At 33.6% G+C, this 20,920-nt stretch overlaps 2 protein-coding genes across 4 annotated transcripts in view; one reads left to right on the forward strand and one right to left on the reverse strand.

The window, feature by feature from the left end:
* LOC143252325 (RAC serine/threonine-protein kinase-like) overlaps window positions 1–11,045 on the forward strand; it is a 44,876-nt gene extending 33,831 nt beyond the window's left edge. For all 3 annotated transcript variants that reach the window (XM_076504288.1, XM_076504289.1, XM_076504290.1), the window contains 4 exons: window positions 2,429–2,557; window positions 3,444–3,658; window positions 5,150–5,237; window positions 5,479–11,045. In XM_076504288.1, the coding sequence (XP_076360403.1) occupies window positions 2,429–2,557; window positions 3,444–3,658; window positions 5,150–5,237; window positions 5,479–5,682 (636 nt within the window). In that variant the 3' untranslated portion in view covers window positions 5,683–11,045. The remainder of the gene's footprint in view (window positions 1–2,428; window positions 2,558–3,443; window positions 3,659–5,149; window positions 5,238–5,478) is intronic.
* Window positions 11,046–19,720: 8,675 nt separating this feature from the next.
* On the reverse strand, window positions 19,721–20,125 carry LOC143251599 (protein FAM200C-like). Its single transcript, XM_076502869.1, has one exon. It carries the CDS (start codon window positions 20,123–20,125, stop codon window positions 19,721–19,723), a length of 405 nt encoding a protein of 134 aa, XP_076358984.1.
* Between the last annotated feature and the right edge of the window lie 795 nt (window positions 20,126–20,920).

Below are 20,920 nucleotides of genomic sequence, written 5' to 3' on the forward strand. Positions count from 1 at the left end.
TGAATAAATGTCCTTCACATTTTGTTTTTAGTCACTGCCTGATTCATGAGTAGCACAATCAGTAAAGTAACTGTCATGTGCTGCTGTTTCAGGTACAGAAACAACAGATGCTGTGTGTGTACAGCACTTTATTACTCTTGCATAATCTTTTACTTAAGTAAAAGTATTCTGCACCTTATTATGATATTTTGACACCTAATCATAACTACTTGTAGAATATTTTTATCATATTAGTTATAGAAGTGTGTAATTAATATCTATTCCACCTACAATCAAACATTAATAGCCTGCTTCAGTCTTTTTCCACATTGAACTTTTTCTTACTAAACCTTGAATTAACGGTTTGTTAAAGCATGTTGGGTTGTTTTACCATATCAAGTGTGCATTTTGCGACAGTATAACCAGTTAAAGTATTTTGTGTGAGAGAATACTAATAGGATATAAAAATAGCATTGAAATTTTTCCATAATTCTGAATAAAAGGAATATGACAGTTGGTAAATACTGTGTCTACTAGCTAACAATGTTCTCTGTGACCACACTTATTATTTCTACCACACAATGTGCATCTATGACAAACCTGGAAAATATAGTTAATGTGTAGAGTGCTGGTTACATCTTTTTTGTAGACTGAATAACATTTTTTGGAGGAGGTCTCATAAGTTCTATAGAAAACAATGCACAATGTCCTACGTACTACAGTCAGTCATGTGGTTGTATCTAGATGAATATGTTTGAAAAGCCATTTTGGTATATTTTGTGAGTAACAACAGGTGATCTGGCCAAATCCAAGATACAAAGCAACAAAACCATTCTCTGAAATGGGATTAACTGAATGTATAACTTTCATATCAGCAAAAGTATTTTCCAAATCCAGAATTTTATTTTAATTTTGATGTACAAATGTATACAGTGGGCTATGTGTACTATGCCAATTACACATGTACTACTGTGCCACCAGAAAGAGGAATAATCTTTAATATAAAGGTATTGTCCTTAGCATCTATTAGTCAGAAACAACTTTCAAGGATTTTTAAAGTTTCACATTAAATATTCACATGATGAACACCAATTTCAAGTTTTCCAGCTGTTTCTTGGTTAACATTTTTAGTACATTATTTTTCTGCATTTATAAACAATGTTTCCCTATTTAACTAGCAGATCAGTGTTGATGTGTGCTAACTACCTACACAGAATTCTCATTAAAGGTTTTGAAAATTTGTATCAGAATATGTTATAAATTCAAAGCTGTAGAATTAAACCATTTGCAGGCTTATATATTTTTTGCATGTGTCCATATGATACTATAAATTGTTTAAAACAAAATTATATCAAAAGTACTCTTCTGATTTTTAACTTTGATAATGATTCTGCTAAATTTGTATAGATTTTAAGTTGTATTATCACGAAAAGCATGCCACATCTTCAGTTGTATAACTATCCAAGTTTATTGTAACTTGATTATTAACATGGTAGGTTCCTTCAACATAACAATTTTCAATCTGCTTTTTCAGAACCAACTGTATGTTTATTTTTCAGTACAGTGATCACTACAAATTGCTACTGCAAGAGCATTTAAACATGACCTCACCAGTGAAACGATTAAAATGGTTTTTAACATTTTAACTAGCATGTCTGTTAATCAGCTCACCACTATAGGTTTTTAATTGGTATTCTAAATGATTTTTCTTTTTATATAAAGCAACCTGGAATTTGATTGAATACTTTTTCTGAGGCAAATGAAGATCTAACATTGATGAAAACAAACATAATATTTGTAATTTATGTTAATGGGCAAGTCCAGAAACATTTCTTGACTGTCGTTAGACTACATTATTTTTAATTTCTGAAGAAGACAGCTCATCAAATGGTATCCTTCTGTTCATGTTCTAAGGTTATTTTTCAGCTGTGAAATGTTATGAAATTAAATACATGTTCCTGTATAATTATGTACAGTTTCTTGTTTCTGATTTAATATTTTATGTAAGAAATGTTTTAACCATCAAGAAGCGGTACATATATTTAATTGATGTATCTAAGCTGTACGGTTGCGGAGTTTCACATATTCCAAGTTGTAGCAGAGATACTGCATATTGTGAATTATTTGTTGTAATGAAGGTGCAGGGTTTCATAAATACCTAGACTCTTAAAGAAGTCTTCAAACCTTTGCATCTGAAATATTGTAAATAAATATCTGTTAAAGAATTGCACTTCAGATAACATGAATTGTATAAATAAAAGTTTGTTTTTATCATATTTTTTTGTAAAATCTAATAATCTTATGATATTTTCTAGTAATAATATACATTATTACATATAGTTCTTAACAATAATTTTACCAGAATGTTTTACAACACTGCCCAACCAAACATACATTAATAAGTAATGTTATATCCAAATTTTCAACACAAATTTTACTTCCATTTCAGTTGGAGAACCTACTTTTAGATAAAGAAGGACACATAAAAATAGCAGATTTTGGACTTTGTAAGGAAGACATATGTTATGGTGCAACAACAAAAACGTTTTGTGGAACACCTGAATATTTAGCACCAGAGGTCAGATTATTGTTTGAGTTTTCTGATTCCATAGCATACAGTAATTAGAGATTGAAGGGCATTACTTATATCTAAAGCTGAATGTGTTAATCCAAGAAAAATGTATATTTTGATTAATCTGTTTTTTAATTAAGACATTGATTATCTGTTCTTATACATTTTGTAACATTAATGCTATTTACAGGTTTTTATATAAATTATATCTTTTATGTGACTGAAGAATTTGTAGAGAAAACCATTATGATGGGAGTGGAAAAGTTTCTTAGTGATACATTTCACAAAATCTATTAAAGATTGTATTTAAGTTATATAGATTTAACAGGTTTAGTGCATTTTCATGGTTATTTTACTAATGTTTATTATGGTAAGAAGGGTAATAGCTGAATTTTCCATGTATGGTTATTTTTTGATAATAAAATAATCTAATAATCTAAATAATAATAAAAATTTTACTAATGTTTTTGGGAAGAAGGGAGATTATGGTTAGAAATTAATGAAATTAATGTAAGGGCCTTATGGCATGAAACGGTCATGATTTGTCATAAAAGCCAGAAATTTGAAATAATTTGAGTGTCGTAATAATAACTATATATATATATATATATTTTTCTAATCTAATTTTTTAGATAATAAAATAATCTAATAATCTAAATAATTTAATAAATTTTTCTAATTTTACTAATGTTTATATGGAAGAAGGGTAATAGCTGAATTTTCCATGTATGGTTATTGTAATAAAAAAAATCATTTTGAGATTATGGCAGAAATTAATGTAAGGGCCTTATGGCATGAAACGGTCATGATTTGTCATAAAAGCAAGAAATTTGAAATAATTTGAGTGTCGTAATAATAACTATATATATATATTTTTCTAATCGTACATCAGGTGTTGGAAGACACTGATTATGGTAGAGCAGTTGATTGGTGGGGTTTGGGAGTTGTCATGTATGAGATGATGTGTGGTCGGTTACCATTTTACAATCGTGACCATGATATCCTCTTTGAGCTGATATTAGTTGAAGAAGTAAAATTCCCCAAAAATCTGTCTCCTGAAGCAAAAAGCATGCTAAGTGGGCTACTTGTTAAAGATCCCAAAAAGAGGTAACTTTCTCATACTGTGTGTAATGAAAATAATATTTTCTGTTTCCCTTTATTTTAAGTTTAAGAAATACAGTTAGATAGTTCATTATTATAGTTTTGTTAATATTCATAGTCTTTAAATTAACAGTATATATTCATATCTCTGTTACTTTTTACATAACCAAATTGATTGGTTTATTTAATTGTTACTCCATACAAAATAAATTGGGGGAGGTAATTGGTTTCTTATAAATGTAAACCTAACACAAACTCAAATCATTACAGCTTGGTGTGCCCCCTAATTGGCACAGCAGTACGTCGGCAGACTCATATCACTAGGAGTTAGGTTTCAGTGCACAAGCTCAAATCATTACAGCTCAGTGTGTGCCCCCCCCCCCCATTGGCACAGCAGTATGTCTACAGACTCGTACATCTAGAAGCTAGGTTTCATTCCCCGTAGAGCACACACAACTCTTTGTGTAGGTCTGTGAATAATAATAGCAGCTTAAAATACGTACATTATACCTTTTATTGGGCTGGTGACCACCCATCAGTATTGAATGCTCTGGTCTCTCATATAAAATATTAAGATATAAGTATAAATAATACTTCTAATCCTATTTCATCAGTGTTTGACTTAGAAATATTTTTGATTAATATTTTGCCATTTTCTAACACTTATTTAAAGTAATTTGGAAAAAAAGAAAATTTCCAACATATATACTTCAGTACAGCTTTAAGAAATCTTGCCAGTAAACAGCATGTTTACTAATTTTTTTTTCAGAATTTTTCTAGCCATCCCAAAGCATACTTTACTTGCTAGGTGATATTATGTAAGAACATAATTCTCAAGGATTTTTTTATATGATTTCCCTTCTGTTTTTCTTAATTCATTAGTACAGCCTGTCAGTTCCCACCCTTTTATGACCTCACAACATATGTTTGAATGATTATTATCAGCTTTCAAAAAACTAAAAGCAAGGTTCAACAATCATTAAAAAGAGCAGATTATAAGCTATTTACATCAGTGTAGAGTGATAAAAAGTGGCATGAAAAGTAACTTATGATATTATGAAAAAGTTTGAAGACTCACCTCCTAAATTCAGAGAACAATAAAATATAGTTGAAGCTTTCGAGATGTGGGAACACACTAGAATCTGGGATTTTTATTTTATATTTCCATTACTGAAAATGTTTCTGTTAAATTGTACTTGTTTGAAAGCTGTAGAAATATTCTTTTCTGACAGTATATATTGGTAGACAGTATTGAGTTGAGAGATTAGAGTAGGTGACTGCTTATCCATAGATAATTTATTAAAATACCTAAAATTATGGCTCATAATGCATATCAAAGCAAGATAAATATTGTGCTTTGTAACTTTATTTTAATCTTTGCTATGTTTTGTCTTGCATTATTTTCAGGTATTATTTTATAAGTATTTATAACCAGTAAACAAGATGTTTTAAGCTGTACAAATTTTCCTTTACATACTGTGATTTTTTTATGTGCAGGCTTGGTGGAGGGCAGGATGATGCAAGAGAAATCATGGTACACCCATTTTATCGTTCAGTTAACTGGCAGGATTTACTGGAAAAGAAGGTCTGAAAACATTTAAATGCTTATCTTCTGATTCTGTTCCCAAAGTGGAAAATTAAAATATTTAAATTTTTAGTATTCAAGAGATCAGTTGTTTGCATACCTGAATTTTTATTATTAGTGAATCATTGGTAAAAGTTTGGAAATAAATGTTGTTATATACTTATTCCTGCTGTCATTAATCTACAGAGTGCAGAAATTGTCATCAGAAATGACTGTTTGTTCATTTTCTGTTTGTGATCAGGTTACACCACCGTTCAAGCCTCAAGTAACATCAGATACAGATACACGCTACTTTGATCAAGAATTTACTGGGGAAACAGTGGAACTGACTCCACCAGATCATGGTCCCCTTAATTCCATATCTGAAGAAATGGAACAACCTTACTTCCAGCAGTTTTCCTTCCATGGCAGTAGTGGTGCACTTGGACATAATGTTGACCACTAAGTTTTGATTGTGGAAAGTTCAAAGTGTATGTTCAGCATATATATATGGTCTCGTGTATTTGATAGGGAGAGAAAAAAAAAGTCCTCAGTAGGGGCAGATCAAAAATATTTTATTAAAAAAGTCATCAGTTCCAAAGTTTCGATCTGTGTGTGTGTGTTCTGTATCAAAGTTGTGCCTCTCGAGTGAAAGTTTTGTAATTTTCTTTTTTCTTATTGTGTTAGTAAAGAGAAAAAGTATGATATAAATTTGTAAGTTCAGTGTATAAATGACAGTGCTTAGAAGGTTATTGTTTTGTATGTTCATAATCCCGGTGCATGTGTTATTAATGTGGGTAAATTTAAATCACATTAAAAGCCTTTGTTGTTATCTTTGTCACTGGGAAATATGTTTGTGATATGATAACTTTAAAATTCCTGCATACAGTCCAAGATTTCAGACACATCTGGTTGTGTATTTTTGTGAATGTTTTTTTTTTATATATATATAGTAGATGTGCATTTTCTTCCATTATGATCTGCCCCTGCTTGAGTAAAGCTGGATCTTTGTTGTACAAAACTAGTAGAAACACACCCAACTGTCCATTTGTGTTTCTTTCATATCTTTATGTAAAATCTAAGCCAGGCAGAGAAAGGAAGAAAGAAACTGGAAAACCACAGCTTCCTGATAAAATGTTAAGGTTGTTTTAAGACCTTGTACATCAAACTAAGACTAATATGTGGCTGGGAGTAATTGTAGGATGTGATTGGTCACATCCTACTTTTGTACAAGCCTGTAGATACCTTGAGTGGAGAGAAATTTTTTTTGTCATGCTCAGTGGGAGAACTTATTCACAGTAGTTGCAGCTGTCCATTGCTTTATTCTTTATTGTGACAATAAGACTTAACAGTATATTCTTTCATGTTACTGTTAGTGGAACTGCCATTTTTTGTTTTAGCAACTATAATATTTCTGTTGAACAATTACTGCATTTAACCAAGTGAGCATACACTGCTTAATCTTCCACAAGCAGTTTTTTTATAAATTAGTACAGTTTAACAGTAACCATTTTTTTCTATTAAATACAATGAACAAACTTGGTATAGCAAGCTCTCATTTTCAAAAACCCTTTTATGTTATGCGGTTCCACATATATGTATTTTTCAGAAAAATATTTAGATATTGTTAATTTACATCCTTAAAAAATGAAACAAAACAGAACCGTATCTCTGCATTTTCTTTTTCCTATTTCTGGATTGTGTTTTCAGAAGATTTTAGATGCGGAATAAGTTATTCTCTTGAAAGTATGACCAGACATATGCAATACTTAATGCGTGTTTTAGTACACTGAAACAATTGTTATTTTCTGATCATGGATTTTCTTTGTTATTCACTGTTAAAATTTTTCTTGTGCTAACAGAGAAGTGCTGTGTTTTTAAAAGAAGGTACTTTAGAAATTTTTTTCTATTGGTGTCTTTAATCTTTGTGTTGAAACACTACAGTTTGGTTGTTGTACTGACATGAATGGTGTATGTTTCAGTTAGGTGTATGTTAGTTAAGGAAAAACAGAACTAACTACAAACATATGGGCCTGTTTTTGTTTTTTTTATTAATATTATTTATAATTAAGACATGCATAATGTTTAACCAAAATTTGCTAGTATTAACTTTTGTTAGCTTAAGATTGACAGAATATTAAACATTACTGGAAGTTTTCTTGTTAGTGATGTCTTCTAATCTTTGTTACATACACGTGGGGTCCCTTGAACTCATAAATGATACAAGTTTTCTTTGCTGATGCAGTGTTTCTGGTTGAATCTATATTACCTGTGTAAGGTGATATTTTGTTCGTAATTGGTATTGTCTGTGAGTGTAAATCTAGGTAGATAAAAGTGAATGTTTCATTTATATAATGTTATGAAAAGGTTACACTCCCTTCTGCTTTATTTCCAGCATTATCTACTGAAGGTTGTTAAAATGACAGCAGTACGTTACTCTGAATGATAGTAAAAATGTTAAAGTTTTTAGATGTCATCTGAATAACATGTAAATGTTAGTATGACCCCTTTTCTTTTGCTGCTGTCAGAATGTTGTTGCCATGAAGAATTTCCATTCTTTTAATTTTGGTGCAAAAAGGATTGATGGCTAATAATTTGTACTTGTACTTGTTTGTAAGTTTATCTCATCTTACTCTGTGTAGAAAGGAGTGAATATATAGTACCTAGTGAATTTATTGATATATGATGTTGCTACTCTAAACATTTTTTTTTAATTAGATCCCTCTTTTGTTCACAGTCCTTTCCATGTACTCAAGAAAAGTATTTACTGACATGTCTCATTTTTTTTACAGCATTATAATTTTTTTTCCAATAAGTTAATTAGATGAGAAAGTAATTCTGATATAAATAATCACATGTGAAGGTACATGCACTAGTCATAAATCAATCCCTCAACTTCACTGGCTGCAAGTATTGATTGCATTTTGTTATTTTACACTTTACAAAGTATTATTTGGATTTCTGATCACATTGAACAAAACACTATTCTAGACTGTGTTTTGTAGATTTTAATTACAATTTGATTTTTTTCCTCAGTATATTTTCCAAAATAAATGTCACCTCTCAGTAAGAAAGTTGAACAAAAAATGTTTAAGTGTTAGTAGTGTTAAAACATTACTTATCCAAACTATAATTCACTATAAGCAGTTCTTATTGTGAAATTATTACTAAATGTGATTAAGTCATTGTTGGATGTTTTTTTTCTTTGGTTGCATAGGATTAGAATTATTGTAATGTAATAATTGAACTGCATTCTGAATATTTCATCTTTGGGTAGAGAGAGTGTTACTGTATTTTGTCACTTGTATTTTTACCTTTAGTCTTATCAATGGTGATTTCTTGTTTAATTATGCTGGGTATTACTTTTCCTTTAAGTTTCAATTGTAAAACACTCACTTTTGCTATTTCCTTTTCAGTGGAAAAAACTGGACTGAAAAGAGGGTTTTAACAATGGAAGTGAGATTTATTTCTCTCTAATCAAATAATTAAGCTTAGAGGCTTCCTTACTTGGCACTTATTGTATCACTACATACAGCCATCAAGACACATATTAGTCCAGATGTTTTTGTTAGAAAATGTTTATTTTGTTGATTAGTAAAGAAACTTTTATGAAATGTCACTAACCAGTCTCTAAAAAAAGACATTTGGCAAACATTGTGTAATTTTAAGATGGGAATCCCCTTGGACAGAGATTGTGGAAACACATTTGCACTTACAATTCAGGACGTTTCTACTCAAGATATTTGAAAACTAAGTACATTTGTATATTTTCTGTATATTTCTAAAGAATGCAGTTCATGTTAATCTTGCACACATTGAAAGTTGTGTTATACAACTGATGATTTTCTGACTGTGTATACAGTATAAAATCATGATCTGGCCAACCAACAAAACAAAGACATTTTATTTTTACAACAAGAACTGCTGCTTTTGATGAGGTGGTTTCAAAATTCCAACCAAAACTTGCAGACTACCACTATGCAGGACAAATAAAATTATATTCTGGAAATGATTTCCTGATTATAAGTCTATACAATAAACTATTGCAAGTTTGGAATTACAAAAATGTTGTTATCAAGCACAAGTTAGTTTTATAATTTTTGTATTGAAAAATGACTCCACATTGTATTTGAGATCAAAACTACTCATTATTGTTAACAATCTACAGTGATCTGACAGTAAATCATCAAATTTCTTGCTATTACAATAAGATTATGAAATCCATCTACTGCTATTAGTTTAATTCACGTTCTGCCAGCAAAGACAAGCTTTTTTAACCATTGAGATATAAAGATAGGACTTAAATTTATTTTTAATGTCTCTGAATATAAGATTATGCATTATTGTACTTGGTATCACAAAATCTGTGTTTAATTTAATCGTCTTCTATGATAGGTAGTATGTTGAATGAGAGTTGGATAACTTTATGGTTGTTCTGTACAAGAATGTTTCCCAACATTTGAGGTTAGAATTTTTTCATTTTGTGTGTGGTAGTTGACCAAAGTGTAATTGTGTGTTTTGTGAATTAACGTATTGCTTTATTCATCCACATGTGTCATCACTAGCAAACATGCGTAAAGGTTAATGTACCTAGTTTTAATTATCAGACTCTATTTTTTCATAAACATTTAATAAAAAAACAAACATGAAACTTAATTTGTTGTTAGGTTTAACTTTGTCCTGTTATGTATCACTAACGTTGTAGTTCTTTTGTAAGTGAAATTGGTATATTAGGTTAGATATAATGAAGGTAACTGGAAAAATTATTAAACTAACTACTATACTGGCATAAACTTGGAATTTTTTGGAACTAAGTAATAAATGCACTACTTTTCACCAGGTTTGTCTGGCATCTGCAAGTGATGACATTCAATGGTTTATAAGGGAATGACAGTCACCTAACGATGCCAGGTCAATCTAGTAAACTGTAGTATATTTATATACTTTTTACTTTCAACAAACTCCAAGTTTATGACATATAGATAAGTTATTTTGGTATACAAAATGTTTGGATGTTAGTTTTTACAGCTAAAAAGATGTAGCTTCCAAAGACATCATTTATTGGTACGTGTATTTAAGATATAAATACATGTTCTATTAAAGAGTTTAAAGTTTTCCAAAGAAATATGATGGAAACATCTGAGTGGAACTTTAGTCATCTTTGTTTTCAATGCTGTAATCACCTGAAAGAAACTCGTGTATTTGTTTAAGGTGTGAGAGTAGTATACATTTAAATGATTAAGAAAGGTGAACCTTTGGTGGTAAGAATTTGTGTTAATTATGTGTAGAAATAGCACAAGTTTTTAGTTGTTTTTTCTAAACATATACGTTTTCACTTAAACTGTTCACAAATGTTTTGCCATCTTCTGTATTGCAGAATTGAAATTAAGCCAAACTGTACAATTTTTGAGAAAGTAGGTTTGGATCTATTGTACTTGTAACATGAAATGAAAGTAGAACAAAACAAAGTTAAACCTGTAGTTGTCCCGGTGGTTTAAATGCAAACTCTAGTTTTGTTTTCAGCTGTCAAAAAATACATCCTACTTACTAATCAGTCACATGTGAATAATATATATATATATATATATATATATATCATGTTATCTTTAAATATGTTTGCTGCAGATTTTTCATTGTTAAACTTTATTTAGTGATTTTTTTCTTCTGAGTGTCACTGTTAGCACTGCCCACCTCTATTATAATAGTTCTACGATTTTTTGTTCGAAATATACATTAGGCAGCTGTTAACGTTTTGTAAAATGGGTCAAAGGGAAACTGTATGTAACTAGCCTTTATGTAATAAAAAATACAATTCATTGAAAGTTATAATTTATGACTTTTTTATGCTATTGTTTCAAAGATCAGCATATTGAAATTCACAGTTATTAAAATTATCAACAGTGTTACAAATTATATGGGGCAGTGGTGCTTGTTTGTTTGTTTTTGAATTTCACGCAAAGCTACTCAAGGGCTATCTGCGCTAGCCGTCCCTAATTTTGCGGTGTAAGACTAGAGGGAAGGCACTAGTCATCACCATCTACCGCCAGTTATTTGATGAAGAAAATGAATATTGTTTCGTGTTGTCTTTACTGGAGCCCTGGCATGGCCAGGTGATTAAGGCACTCGGCTCGTGGTCGCGGGTTCGAATCCCCATCACACCAAACATGCTCGCCCTTACAGCTGTGAGGGTGTTGTTATGTGACGGTCAGTCTCACTATCCGTTGGTAAAAGAGTAGCCCAAGAGTTGGCGGTGGGTGGTGATGATTAGCTGCCTTCCCTCTAGTCTTACACTTCTAAATTAGGGACGGCTAGCGAAGGTAGCCCTCGTGTTGCTTTGCTCGAAGTTCAAAACAAACCAAACCTTTTAATTGGTACGTCGTAACCTCGTGTGTGTGTGTGTGTGTGTGTGTGTGTGTGTGTGTGTGTGTGTGTGAGAGAGAGAGAGAGAGAGAGAGGTTTCGTACAACCGAAACTGCACCCACCAACACAAATTGCCTATATATTTATTTAATCTTTTAAAGTGCAGTAACTCCGGAGTTATAGCATATACCCATATAAGAATGTGACTACAAAAATATAATAATTACAAAAAATGTATAGGATTTGCTACTTATAAATAATAATAATAATAATAATACGACTATAAGAAATCCTTTCGTAGCGATTGAAAAGAATATATAATGGCGAAGCAACCTTAATAAAATTGGCAAAAAACAACAAATGTAAAAGAAACTTCTTTACCTTTAAATAGGTAGTCCGCCACAAATTGATAAAACAATCTGCTTTTGGACGAAGACCCAAACTGACCAGTGAGCTTATAATTACTTTAAAATGGACATTACCGTACTTGTATGTGAATGTGCTTTTGTTTTTGAAAATTGTTGTAGGCAGTTCGTGTCGGCGTTTTATTTTTATTGCAATGGTCATCTGATGAGATCCTTTTCATTTTCTGCATAATTGTTGCACAAGGGTGTCATTTATTTTACACTGATTTCACGCTTTCAGTTCCAGTTTGCAGGCAGTATACTCCCAGATGGCTGAGCGGTGAGTTTATCATGATATATGTCATAGCCTGTTGTATACCTTTGTTCATATGAACAAAGAAAAAATTAGACTCTGTGCTCTACAACGATGATAAGTCTGAAGACTTGTAATACTGGCATCCTGGTATCTCTGTCTGTGGTGGGCATAACACAGGTAGCCCATTGGATAATTTACGTTTGACAATAAACAAACCTACCGTTGGCTGTCCGAGATATTTATATCTGCAGTCAAACATCACTTAATCTGTATTTCTTGTTTTGTACAGTTGTTTTTATCGATTTTGAAAATTTCAAATTTTTGTTTAAAATTAAGTACAAAGCTATACAATCTGCACCAAAAAGCACCATAAACAGTAAAGATTCAGTTTAAACAACATTTGTAAATCTTTAATATTTACTGCTGTAGTAAGGCTTCCCAATTCACAGGTTGAAGTGACATTATGCCATGGCATGAAGACAAGGAAAGAGCGGTGATGCCATCAAAGATGATGAGGTCATAGTTTTAAAGTTGCCACAAGAGGTCATGTCATTAGGAATGCGTTGTTAGGCGGCCATGATGGATGAATATGTCACAAAGCAGAGAACGCGTTTTAGGGCGTCATGACAGGCGGCTTAGCAATGCTCCCTCTGGTGACAACTCTTGGCATTATTGGTGGTATGGTAACGCGTCGCTGACTTGTCCTCTGGTAGCAGCTTTTGGAAATATGACTTCGTTATCTTTGATGACATTACCACTATCCCCGTCCGCCTTCATGTGTCATAGCGTGACGTCACTTCCGCCTACCAAGTGTGGAGGCTTCATTACTGACTGCTGAGGTGAAAGTCCAAAGATACAGCTTTTGAGTGAATTTTTTATTTAATTTCGGCCACTCCAGAGGCCATCATCAGGTATATTGTCATTTGTGTGAAATCGCGTGTGAACTCTGATTTACAAAATGTATAAAGTGATATATGTGTTTTAATTTAAATGAGACTTTAGTTCACAAATAATTAATGCTTTTTCTTTTTTTTTTCTTTGAATGTTATCCTCATTGCATAATATCCTAATGTTAATTGGATATTTATTTGTTATGCTGTGTTAGCAAATGTGTGATTGGAGTTGTTAAGGGCTTTTCTCCTGATGTTTATGATGCTCCCCATTTCGATTATGTGATTGTTATCGCATTGATACTTGTAGATGTGTCCGTTATTGAAGTTATCAGAATAAACTTTCTTCAGATGAACTTTGATTTTAGTGCTCAGCTTTTAAATTAAAAGTTACTCTGTATTTTATACTTGTTTCCATGATGGTTTTTGTTACAAATCTGTGATATAAGACACCTATTAGTGTCTGACTCTGTGCATTTTGGTTCCTTCATGGAGTTCATGTAATTTTCCTTTTCGTTTCTGTTACTGAGTTCGTTTTAATAGTTGACTAAGGTTATGGTGACAATGTGTTTAGGAAAGCAACGTTTATTAATAATTGTGTCAGATTTTGACTTAAGTTAGTGCTGCATGTTGCTACTACAGCATATGTTGAACGCTGTGTTGCACACGCATGATAACATGCCACTTTTATGTTGAGTTGAGTGGACAGAGTCACATTTCATTCAATTGTTATCATTACCATCTTTGTGGAAATTTTTTGTGTTAAAAACTGTTGGGGTTTCTTAATATTGTTATGGTCATGTAATTCCAAACTTGTTTTTCGTTCTCTCCTTCTTTCTGAGTGAATGTGATGTTAGAACGTTGTTTACGTGTTCACTCTCTCTCTGGTGTTTGGGTATATGTTTATACCCAGGAGGGTCAGGTACACCAGACCTCTTCCTCCTTCCATTACATTGTTGGAACTGACTGATTAATATGTAGTAATATCAACTTTAGACTGGCCCTTTTCAGGGCAATGTCCATTTGACGATCAATCCCACTATTTTTAGCCCTTTCATTTTTTAAAGTCTGGTACGTAGGTGGCTGTTTTAATTTAGCACTATTTTATTAATTATTATTATTTAAATTTGATTTTATCTAAAGATCAGATCTACAAATTTAAGGGGGAGAGGTGTTGGAAGCAATAGCACCTTGGATATTGATGTGTAATACTGTGAATTTATCCATGTTTAACAGAGTTCATGATGTATGTTAACATTTGTGGTAGGTATTTTTCGATGTTTTTCATAACTATTCTAATGATTATATCTGTTAGACTGTTTTCATTATTTGAATTTGTGTATTCTGTCAATATTTCAGAGAAGGTAGAAGTAATGGCATTGGTTAGTGTGTTTTCAATATTCATAGGTGTTGTTTTGTGTGTGTCTTCAGTTGTTTTAGGTAGGTCTTCATTACTTTGTTTACGTGTTGTAGAAAGGTTTGTTTGTTTTTTTGAATTTTGTGCAAAACTACTCGAGGGCTATATGTGCTAGCCGTCCCTAATTTATCAATGTAAGACTAGAGCAGGGATCACCAATCTACGGCCCTCGAGGTCATTTTGTCCGGCCCACCAGCAGCTAGCCGCTTGGAAATAAAAAGTGACATTTCATCAAATGTCCGACTGTCATAACAAAATAAATCACACCAATGGTCGCTTTAAGCTGGCAAACACAAGACGTTATGATGAAAAGAAACAAGGCTGTCACGCGCATTTTTAACCAATAGGAAAATTCTCCTTTCGTCCTTGCTGCCCGTTTATTCATATCGAGGCACGTATCTATGTAAACATTAGGATTTCGAAAACAAGTACAGACTTAACCCTCGTCTTATGGACTCGTTTTGTAAATTCAGCGGCCTAGGGTTACCGCTTCAGCAAGCTCATTTCTCTTAGTAGTCGGTTTATGCGCTTTTCGTAACTCGGTTTTAGGTAAGTGTCGTGACAAACGTACGTTTCAATATATTTTGTTTGTGCGTTCTTGGACCAGTACAATACTTTTCTCACAGCGTTCTGTGTTTTTCTTTATTAGATCCTGTTTTTTTTTACCCATCGTTATGGCTGCTTTTAAAAGATGAAAAGTGGACTCTGAGTGTCGTGCTTTCAATGAAGAATGGGAGAAAAGTGTTTCTTTGTGGAAACAAAAAACCAGAAAGCTACTTGTGTGATATGAACCAAAAGTGTTGCCGTTTTGAAAGAGTACAATCTTCGGCGTCACTATGAAACAAAACATCTATCAACGTATTTGACATTTTCATGAAAGTTCCGTTCTGAGAAATTTGAATCCATGAAGCGTGTTTTTCAATCTCAAAAAAATCTCTTCATGAGAAAGTTTGCTGAATATAAATCTGTCACTCAAACAAGTTACAAAATAGTGCATAGGATGGCAGAGCGAGGAAAACCTTTTACTGACAGCAACTTCATCAAAGAGTGTATGATGGAAGAGCAAATGAGCTACGTCCTGAAAAGCCAATTTCTTTGAAAATATCAGCCTTTCAGCAACTTCAGTTGTACGGAGAGCAAAAGAACTTGGAGAGAACATCGCATTACAGATACGCCAAAAAGCTAGAAACTTCTTATGGTATTCTCTGGCACTGGATGAGTCTACTGATCTCTCGAGTACGTCATAACTTCTCGTGTTTATTCGTGGAGTTAATTTGGACTTACAGATCACGGAAGAGTTGGCATCAGTTTGCAGCATGCACGGAAGAACAACTGGAGAAGACATTTTCATGGAAGTGCATAAAACTTTGCAAGATTATAACCTTCAGTGGAATCAGCTTAGAGGTGTAACAGTTGATGGAGGAAAAACATGGCTGGAGTAAAGACAGGTCTGGTGGGGCTGATCAGGAAACAGTTGGAAGATTTTCAATCCCCAAACTCTGTTCATACACTGCATCATACATCAGCAAGCACTCTGTGGAAAAGACTTAGATATCTCTTGCGTACTGAAACCAGTCATTTTTTAAATGAACTTAATCATCGCCAGTTCAAGGCGTTTCTTGAAGAAATTGATTCGGATTTCTGTGACTTGCCTTATCACACGGCGGTGAGGTGGCTCAGCTGCGGAAAAGTCTTGTCTCGTTTTTATAAGCTGAGAAGAGAAATAGATATATTTCTAATCGAGAAATATAGAGCCGATCCACTTCTGTCGGATCCAACCTGGTTGTCAAAGTTGTCATTTTTGGTTGACATCACATCCCACATGAATGAATTGAACTTGAAACATCAGGGGAAGAATATCCTTGTCTGTGATCTCTATAAAATCATTAAAGGTTTTTGGAGAAAGCTGTCATTGTTTGAATCACATTTGGAAGGAGGAAATCTCTCTCATTTTCAGTATTTCAATGAGTTTTATGCTGGAATCACAGAAGATGTCAACTTGGAGTTTCAGAAAAAGATTATTGGTGATTTAAATAAGCATTTTTAGAGAGATTTTCGGATCTCGACAGAATCGAAAGTAACATTCTCCTTTTTCAGAATCCTTTTGATTGTGTCATTGATGGCGTGCCAGTGGAACTTCAGCTGGAGGTCATCGATTTGCAAGGAAATGACTTGTTGAAAGCAAAACACAGAGAGGGGCAACTTATTGAATTTTATAGCTGCATACTGAAGATGATTTTCCAAAGCTGAAGCATCCGGTATGGCATCAGTGTTCGGAACAACTTATGTCTGTGAACAAGCATTTTCAAAAATGAAGTATGTGAAGTCGGTACATCGATCAAGGTTGACTGATGAACATTTGAAAGCAATTCTAATGATTGGATGCAGCAATTCAAAACCGAACATCGAAGATAGTTTGAAACCCAAACGCCAATTTCATAAATCTCACTAACATTTTTGCGCCTTAGTAAAATTCAGATATGTACTCACTACGTGTGATGTGATAGTTGTTTTTGCTCATGTCACCTTCTTTGATAACCTTTTGGTAAATAAAAATATTAGTTGTATTTCTGTTTGTTTTTTATTTTATGTTTGTATTGCATGCTACTCCCATATGGCTAATGTGGCATCCTAAACTTAGTGTTAAGTCTTTTACAGAGAGCTTTAGTTCTAGCTTATGAGTATTGAACATAATGATCATATGGCCCAAGCTTCTCATTTCCCGAGTAATCTGGCCCCCTGTGAAAAAAGTTTGGTGACCCCTGGACTAGAGGGAAGGCAGCTAAGAAAGGAATGTTGATGGTTGTTATCTTCATATCCACAAAATACATACCTACCGTATCTAACCCAGTATGTGGATGAATGTAGACGTATATTAACAGCCTGACTTTCTATTTTGGTAAACAATTAGCATAATTCAGGCAACAGAGGGCTGCCAATACTTAAACCATCTAGGCTGTGTCTTTGAATGTAGTAGATTTTCTCTCCTCTCAATGAGTGACTTCTAATATGTAAATATATAAAAATACAGAAAAAAAATGACATATGTTGGACTTGCAAGGAAAATAAAATTCACTTAAAACGACATGTTTGTAATTTTTATCATTATTATTATTTTGCCAGTCTACAACACGGTTTGGTATATTACATCCAAACGTTTTTTACAGTACTAGATGAGATAATGCAAAGGTCGTATTGCTATTGAAAAGTCTATTTGTTTATTGTATATTTTACATAGCCTAAAACATAATTCTAATGTAAATGATATAATTATTTCTTGAAGCTTGCTTTTTTACATATAGCTGATGTTCATATAAAAAGCTCAAGTACAGGGTGAAACAGGAATTGGTTTGGAATTTCGCACAAAGCTACTCGAGAACTATCTGTGCTAGCCGTCCCTAATTTAGTAGTGTAAGACTAGAGGGAAGGCAACTAGTCATCACCATCCACTGCCAACTCCTGGGCTACTCTTTTACCAACGAATAGTGGGATTGACCGTCACATTATACACCCCCACGGCTGGGAGGGCGAGCATGTTTAGCACGACGCGGGCGCGAACCCGCGACCCTCGGATTACGAGTCGCACACCTTACGCGCTTGGCCATGCCGGGCCGAAACAGGAATTACCATCCAATAATAGAAGATCATTGGATGATAGTAACACGTAAATACTCAATACTTTTTACGCCATTAAACTGGAAAGGAACTAACCCCTATATTATGTATGAAGTTAGGTGTAAATAAAATCGGTAAACCTGATATTATATTGTATCACACACATTCGTAGAATAATTATTTAAAAAAAATGCAAAGGTTCATTCAAAGCAGTATCTTATACGTATGTTTTATTTGAAAAGGCTGCTTCAGTACTGATAACATTTTGTGTGCTTAGTGATTATATATAGTTACACAGAAACTATAAATGTTCACTATATTCTGAAGTCTCCATGACAATCTCCATCTGTAACCTAGCAGTTTACATCTTGAACTAATACGATTAATTAGTCCAGTGTATCCCAAACTCTCTCGGTTCATGGCGCCCCTAGGCAAAAAGAAAAACGTAACAGTTCCATTTATTACATAATTAGGTCCAAACAACTTGGTAGCCATTTGAAAGAACAATACACGTAAATTGAAAGTAAAAACAATATTTTATTTCACTTTTAAATAACCACAATTACTAATGAGATGAGTGTGTCTGTTGGTCACTGCACAGTTTCTCAAACCTTGGAATTAGATTAGACACCGCCACCCTTATTTTGTGTTGCACATTGATTTTCGCTTAGTACTTGCTTTTTACTACAGCAACCGCCGAAAACCAAGCTTCACAAAGATATGACGTCGCAAATGGAATTAGGATTCGATGAACGTTAGCACTTAGCAGCGGATATTCGTTTTTTATTAATATCCAAAACTCAGTTCGTTCCATGCTGCCAAATTTTGTTTTTAAAGTCTTGCCACAAAACTGCTCAATAAGAATTTCTTCTTCTGCAGAGGTAAATTCGGATGGGGCCTTAGCCTTGAATGAGTCTTGGATCCATGCAAACTTTTCCATATCTTAGGGAAAGTAATTTTCAAACCAGTCACTGAGCTGTGTTAGGTGCTCCTGAAAAACAGATTTTAGTTCGTGGGTCAAATCAACTTCGTTGGATGTAACAAACTGTTGTAACAGGGGGAAACATTCTTTGCCGCCATCTTTATTCATTTTCCTTTTCCTTAGTAGTAACGTTTCTTAAGACTGCTGAAACCTTCTCTGTGAGTTTCAGAATGTGCGTGTTGCTTCCTTGCAGAAAGATTCAACGCATTCAGCTTTTCGAAGAGCCTGCACAGGCATGCTAATTTTGACAAAAAAAATTTGTATCCAAGAAGTTTTTAGCATATTCGTGTTCTTCTCCGAGATAAGAGTAGAGTTCTTGTCGTAATTCGAACACACTGGACAGTACATTCCCACGGGAGAGTCATCGCGAGATACAGTAGTACAACAAAGATGTGTGCACAGATTCCATATCCTCACACAGTTTTTAAACAACCACACCTTCTGTAGCCGAGTTTTTGTAAAGTTCATTACTTTCAACACACTTTCCAGAACTAGGTTCAGTGGGAGGACTCGGGTGCTTTAAGGCAAAGGCTTCCTTATGGATTATGCAGTGGGTTCCCAGTACATCAAGAGATTTGCTTCATACGGGTGCCTGCAATCTTTCAGGACAGCCGAACATAGAGCGACCACCATCGGTACAGATGCCAGCGCACTTAGACCAGTCTAAGTTGTTTTCACACACAAAAGTGTCAAGGATTTCAAACAAGTCTTGAGCCTTTGTACCTGCAGTGATACCTTTACAAAATAGAAGATATTCCACAATTTTGTTACCGTTTACGAACCGTGTGTAGCAAATCAAATGAGCATCCTTACTATCTGTCGCTTCATCCAGCTGTAACCCAAATTCCTTCACTTTCATTTTTTCAATTAGCTGATTGTTGAGGTCTTCGGCCATGTGTTGGATTTGACGACTTTTAGTATTGTTGGATAAAGGCTCCTTGGAAAGCAGTTTTGTTGCAGATTCACCAATTACAATGTTCACCATATCAACTGCAGCCAGTAAGAATCAGTTATTCTGCGATGGTGTGACGCTTCTTACATTTCGCGACTCTATGTACCACCTTGGTATTGATGCTTGTTTCAAATATGTACGTTTTGTTCTTTCAATTCTTTTAACTTTCTCGTAAAATAATCACGGGATTTACTAGTCATGTTAGGATGACTTGTCTGTCAAGTGACGTTTTAGTTTACTTGGGAGCATGCACTCTGGAGTTAAAACTTTTAGACATAATACACACTGCAAACACTCTTTATGACTGACACGTACTGAAGTAAAACCAAAATCTATATAACTATCGTCATATTTTCGTTTCTTCACAACTTTGCCACGGTGGTTCGCTATCTTTTTCTTCACTCCCACACGTCTTATTAATGTTCAAAAATCTTTCCTTTTTTATGCACAAGGACTAAAAATCAACAAAATAATTCACTGAACTTCGCTAGACACTTGATCACCACACCTTTCAGTGATGTCGAGAAAACCCACTTGTAGAGAAAAATATATATGTAAAAACAACTCGTTTGGGTTGAGAAATTATTTTACGTAGAGGAGCGAACAACGTAAAATATTTTCTCAACCCAAATGAGCCGTTTTTACATATACAACACCCTTCAGTTATTTCGATTACTGAAGGACCAGGAGAGTCGACAGGTATTTATATACAATATCTAAGCAAGCGGAAAGTTCAAAAAGTTACTGTCGTAGCTGAAAGTACAAGTAAACAAAAATGTAGCTCAAACATTCGACAACGTCATTGAAGGGAATGTAGCGCAATCTAAT

This window comes from Tachypleus tridentatus, chromosome 6 (assembly GCF_004210375.1).
Source record: "Tachypleus tridentatus isolate NWPU-2018 chromosome 6, ASM421037v1, whole genome shotgun sequence".
In the NCBI taxonomy this organism is placed as follows: Eukaryota; Metazoa; Arthropoda; class Merostomata; order Xiphosura; family Limulidae; genus Tachypleus; species Tachypleus tridentatus.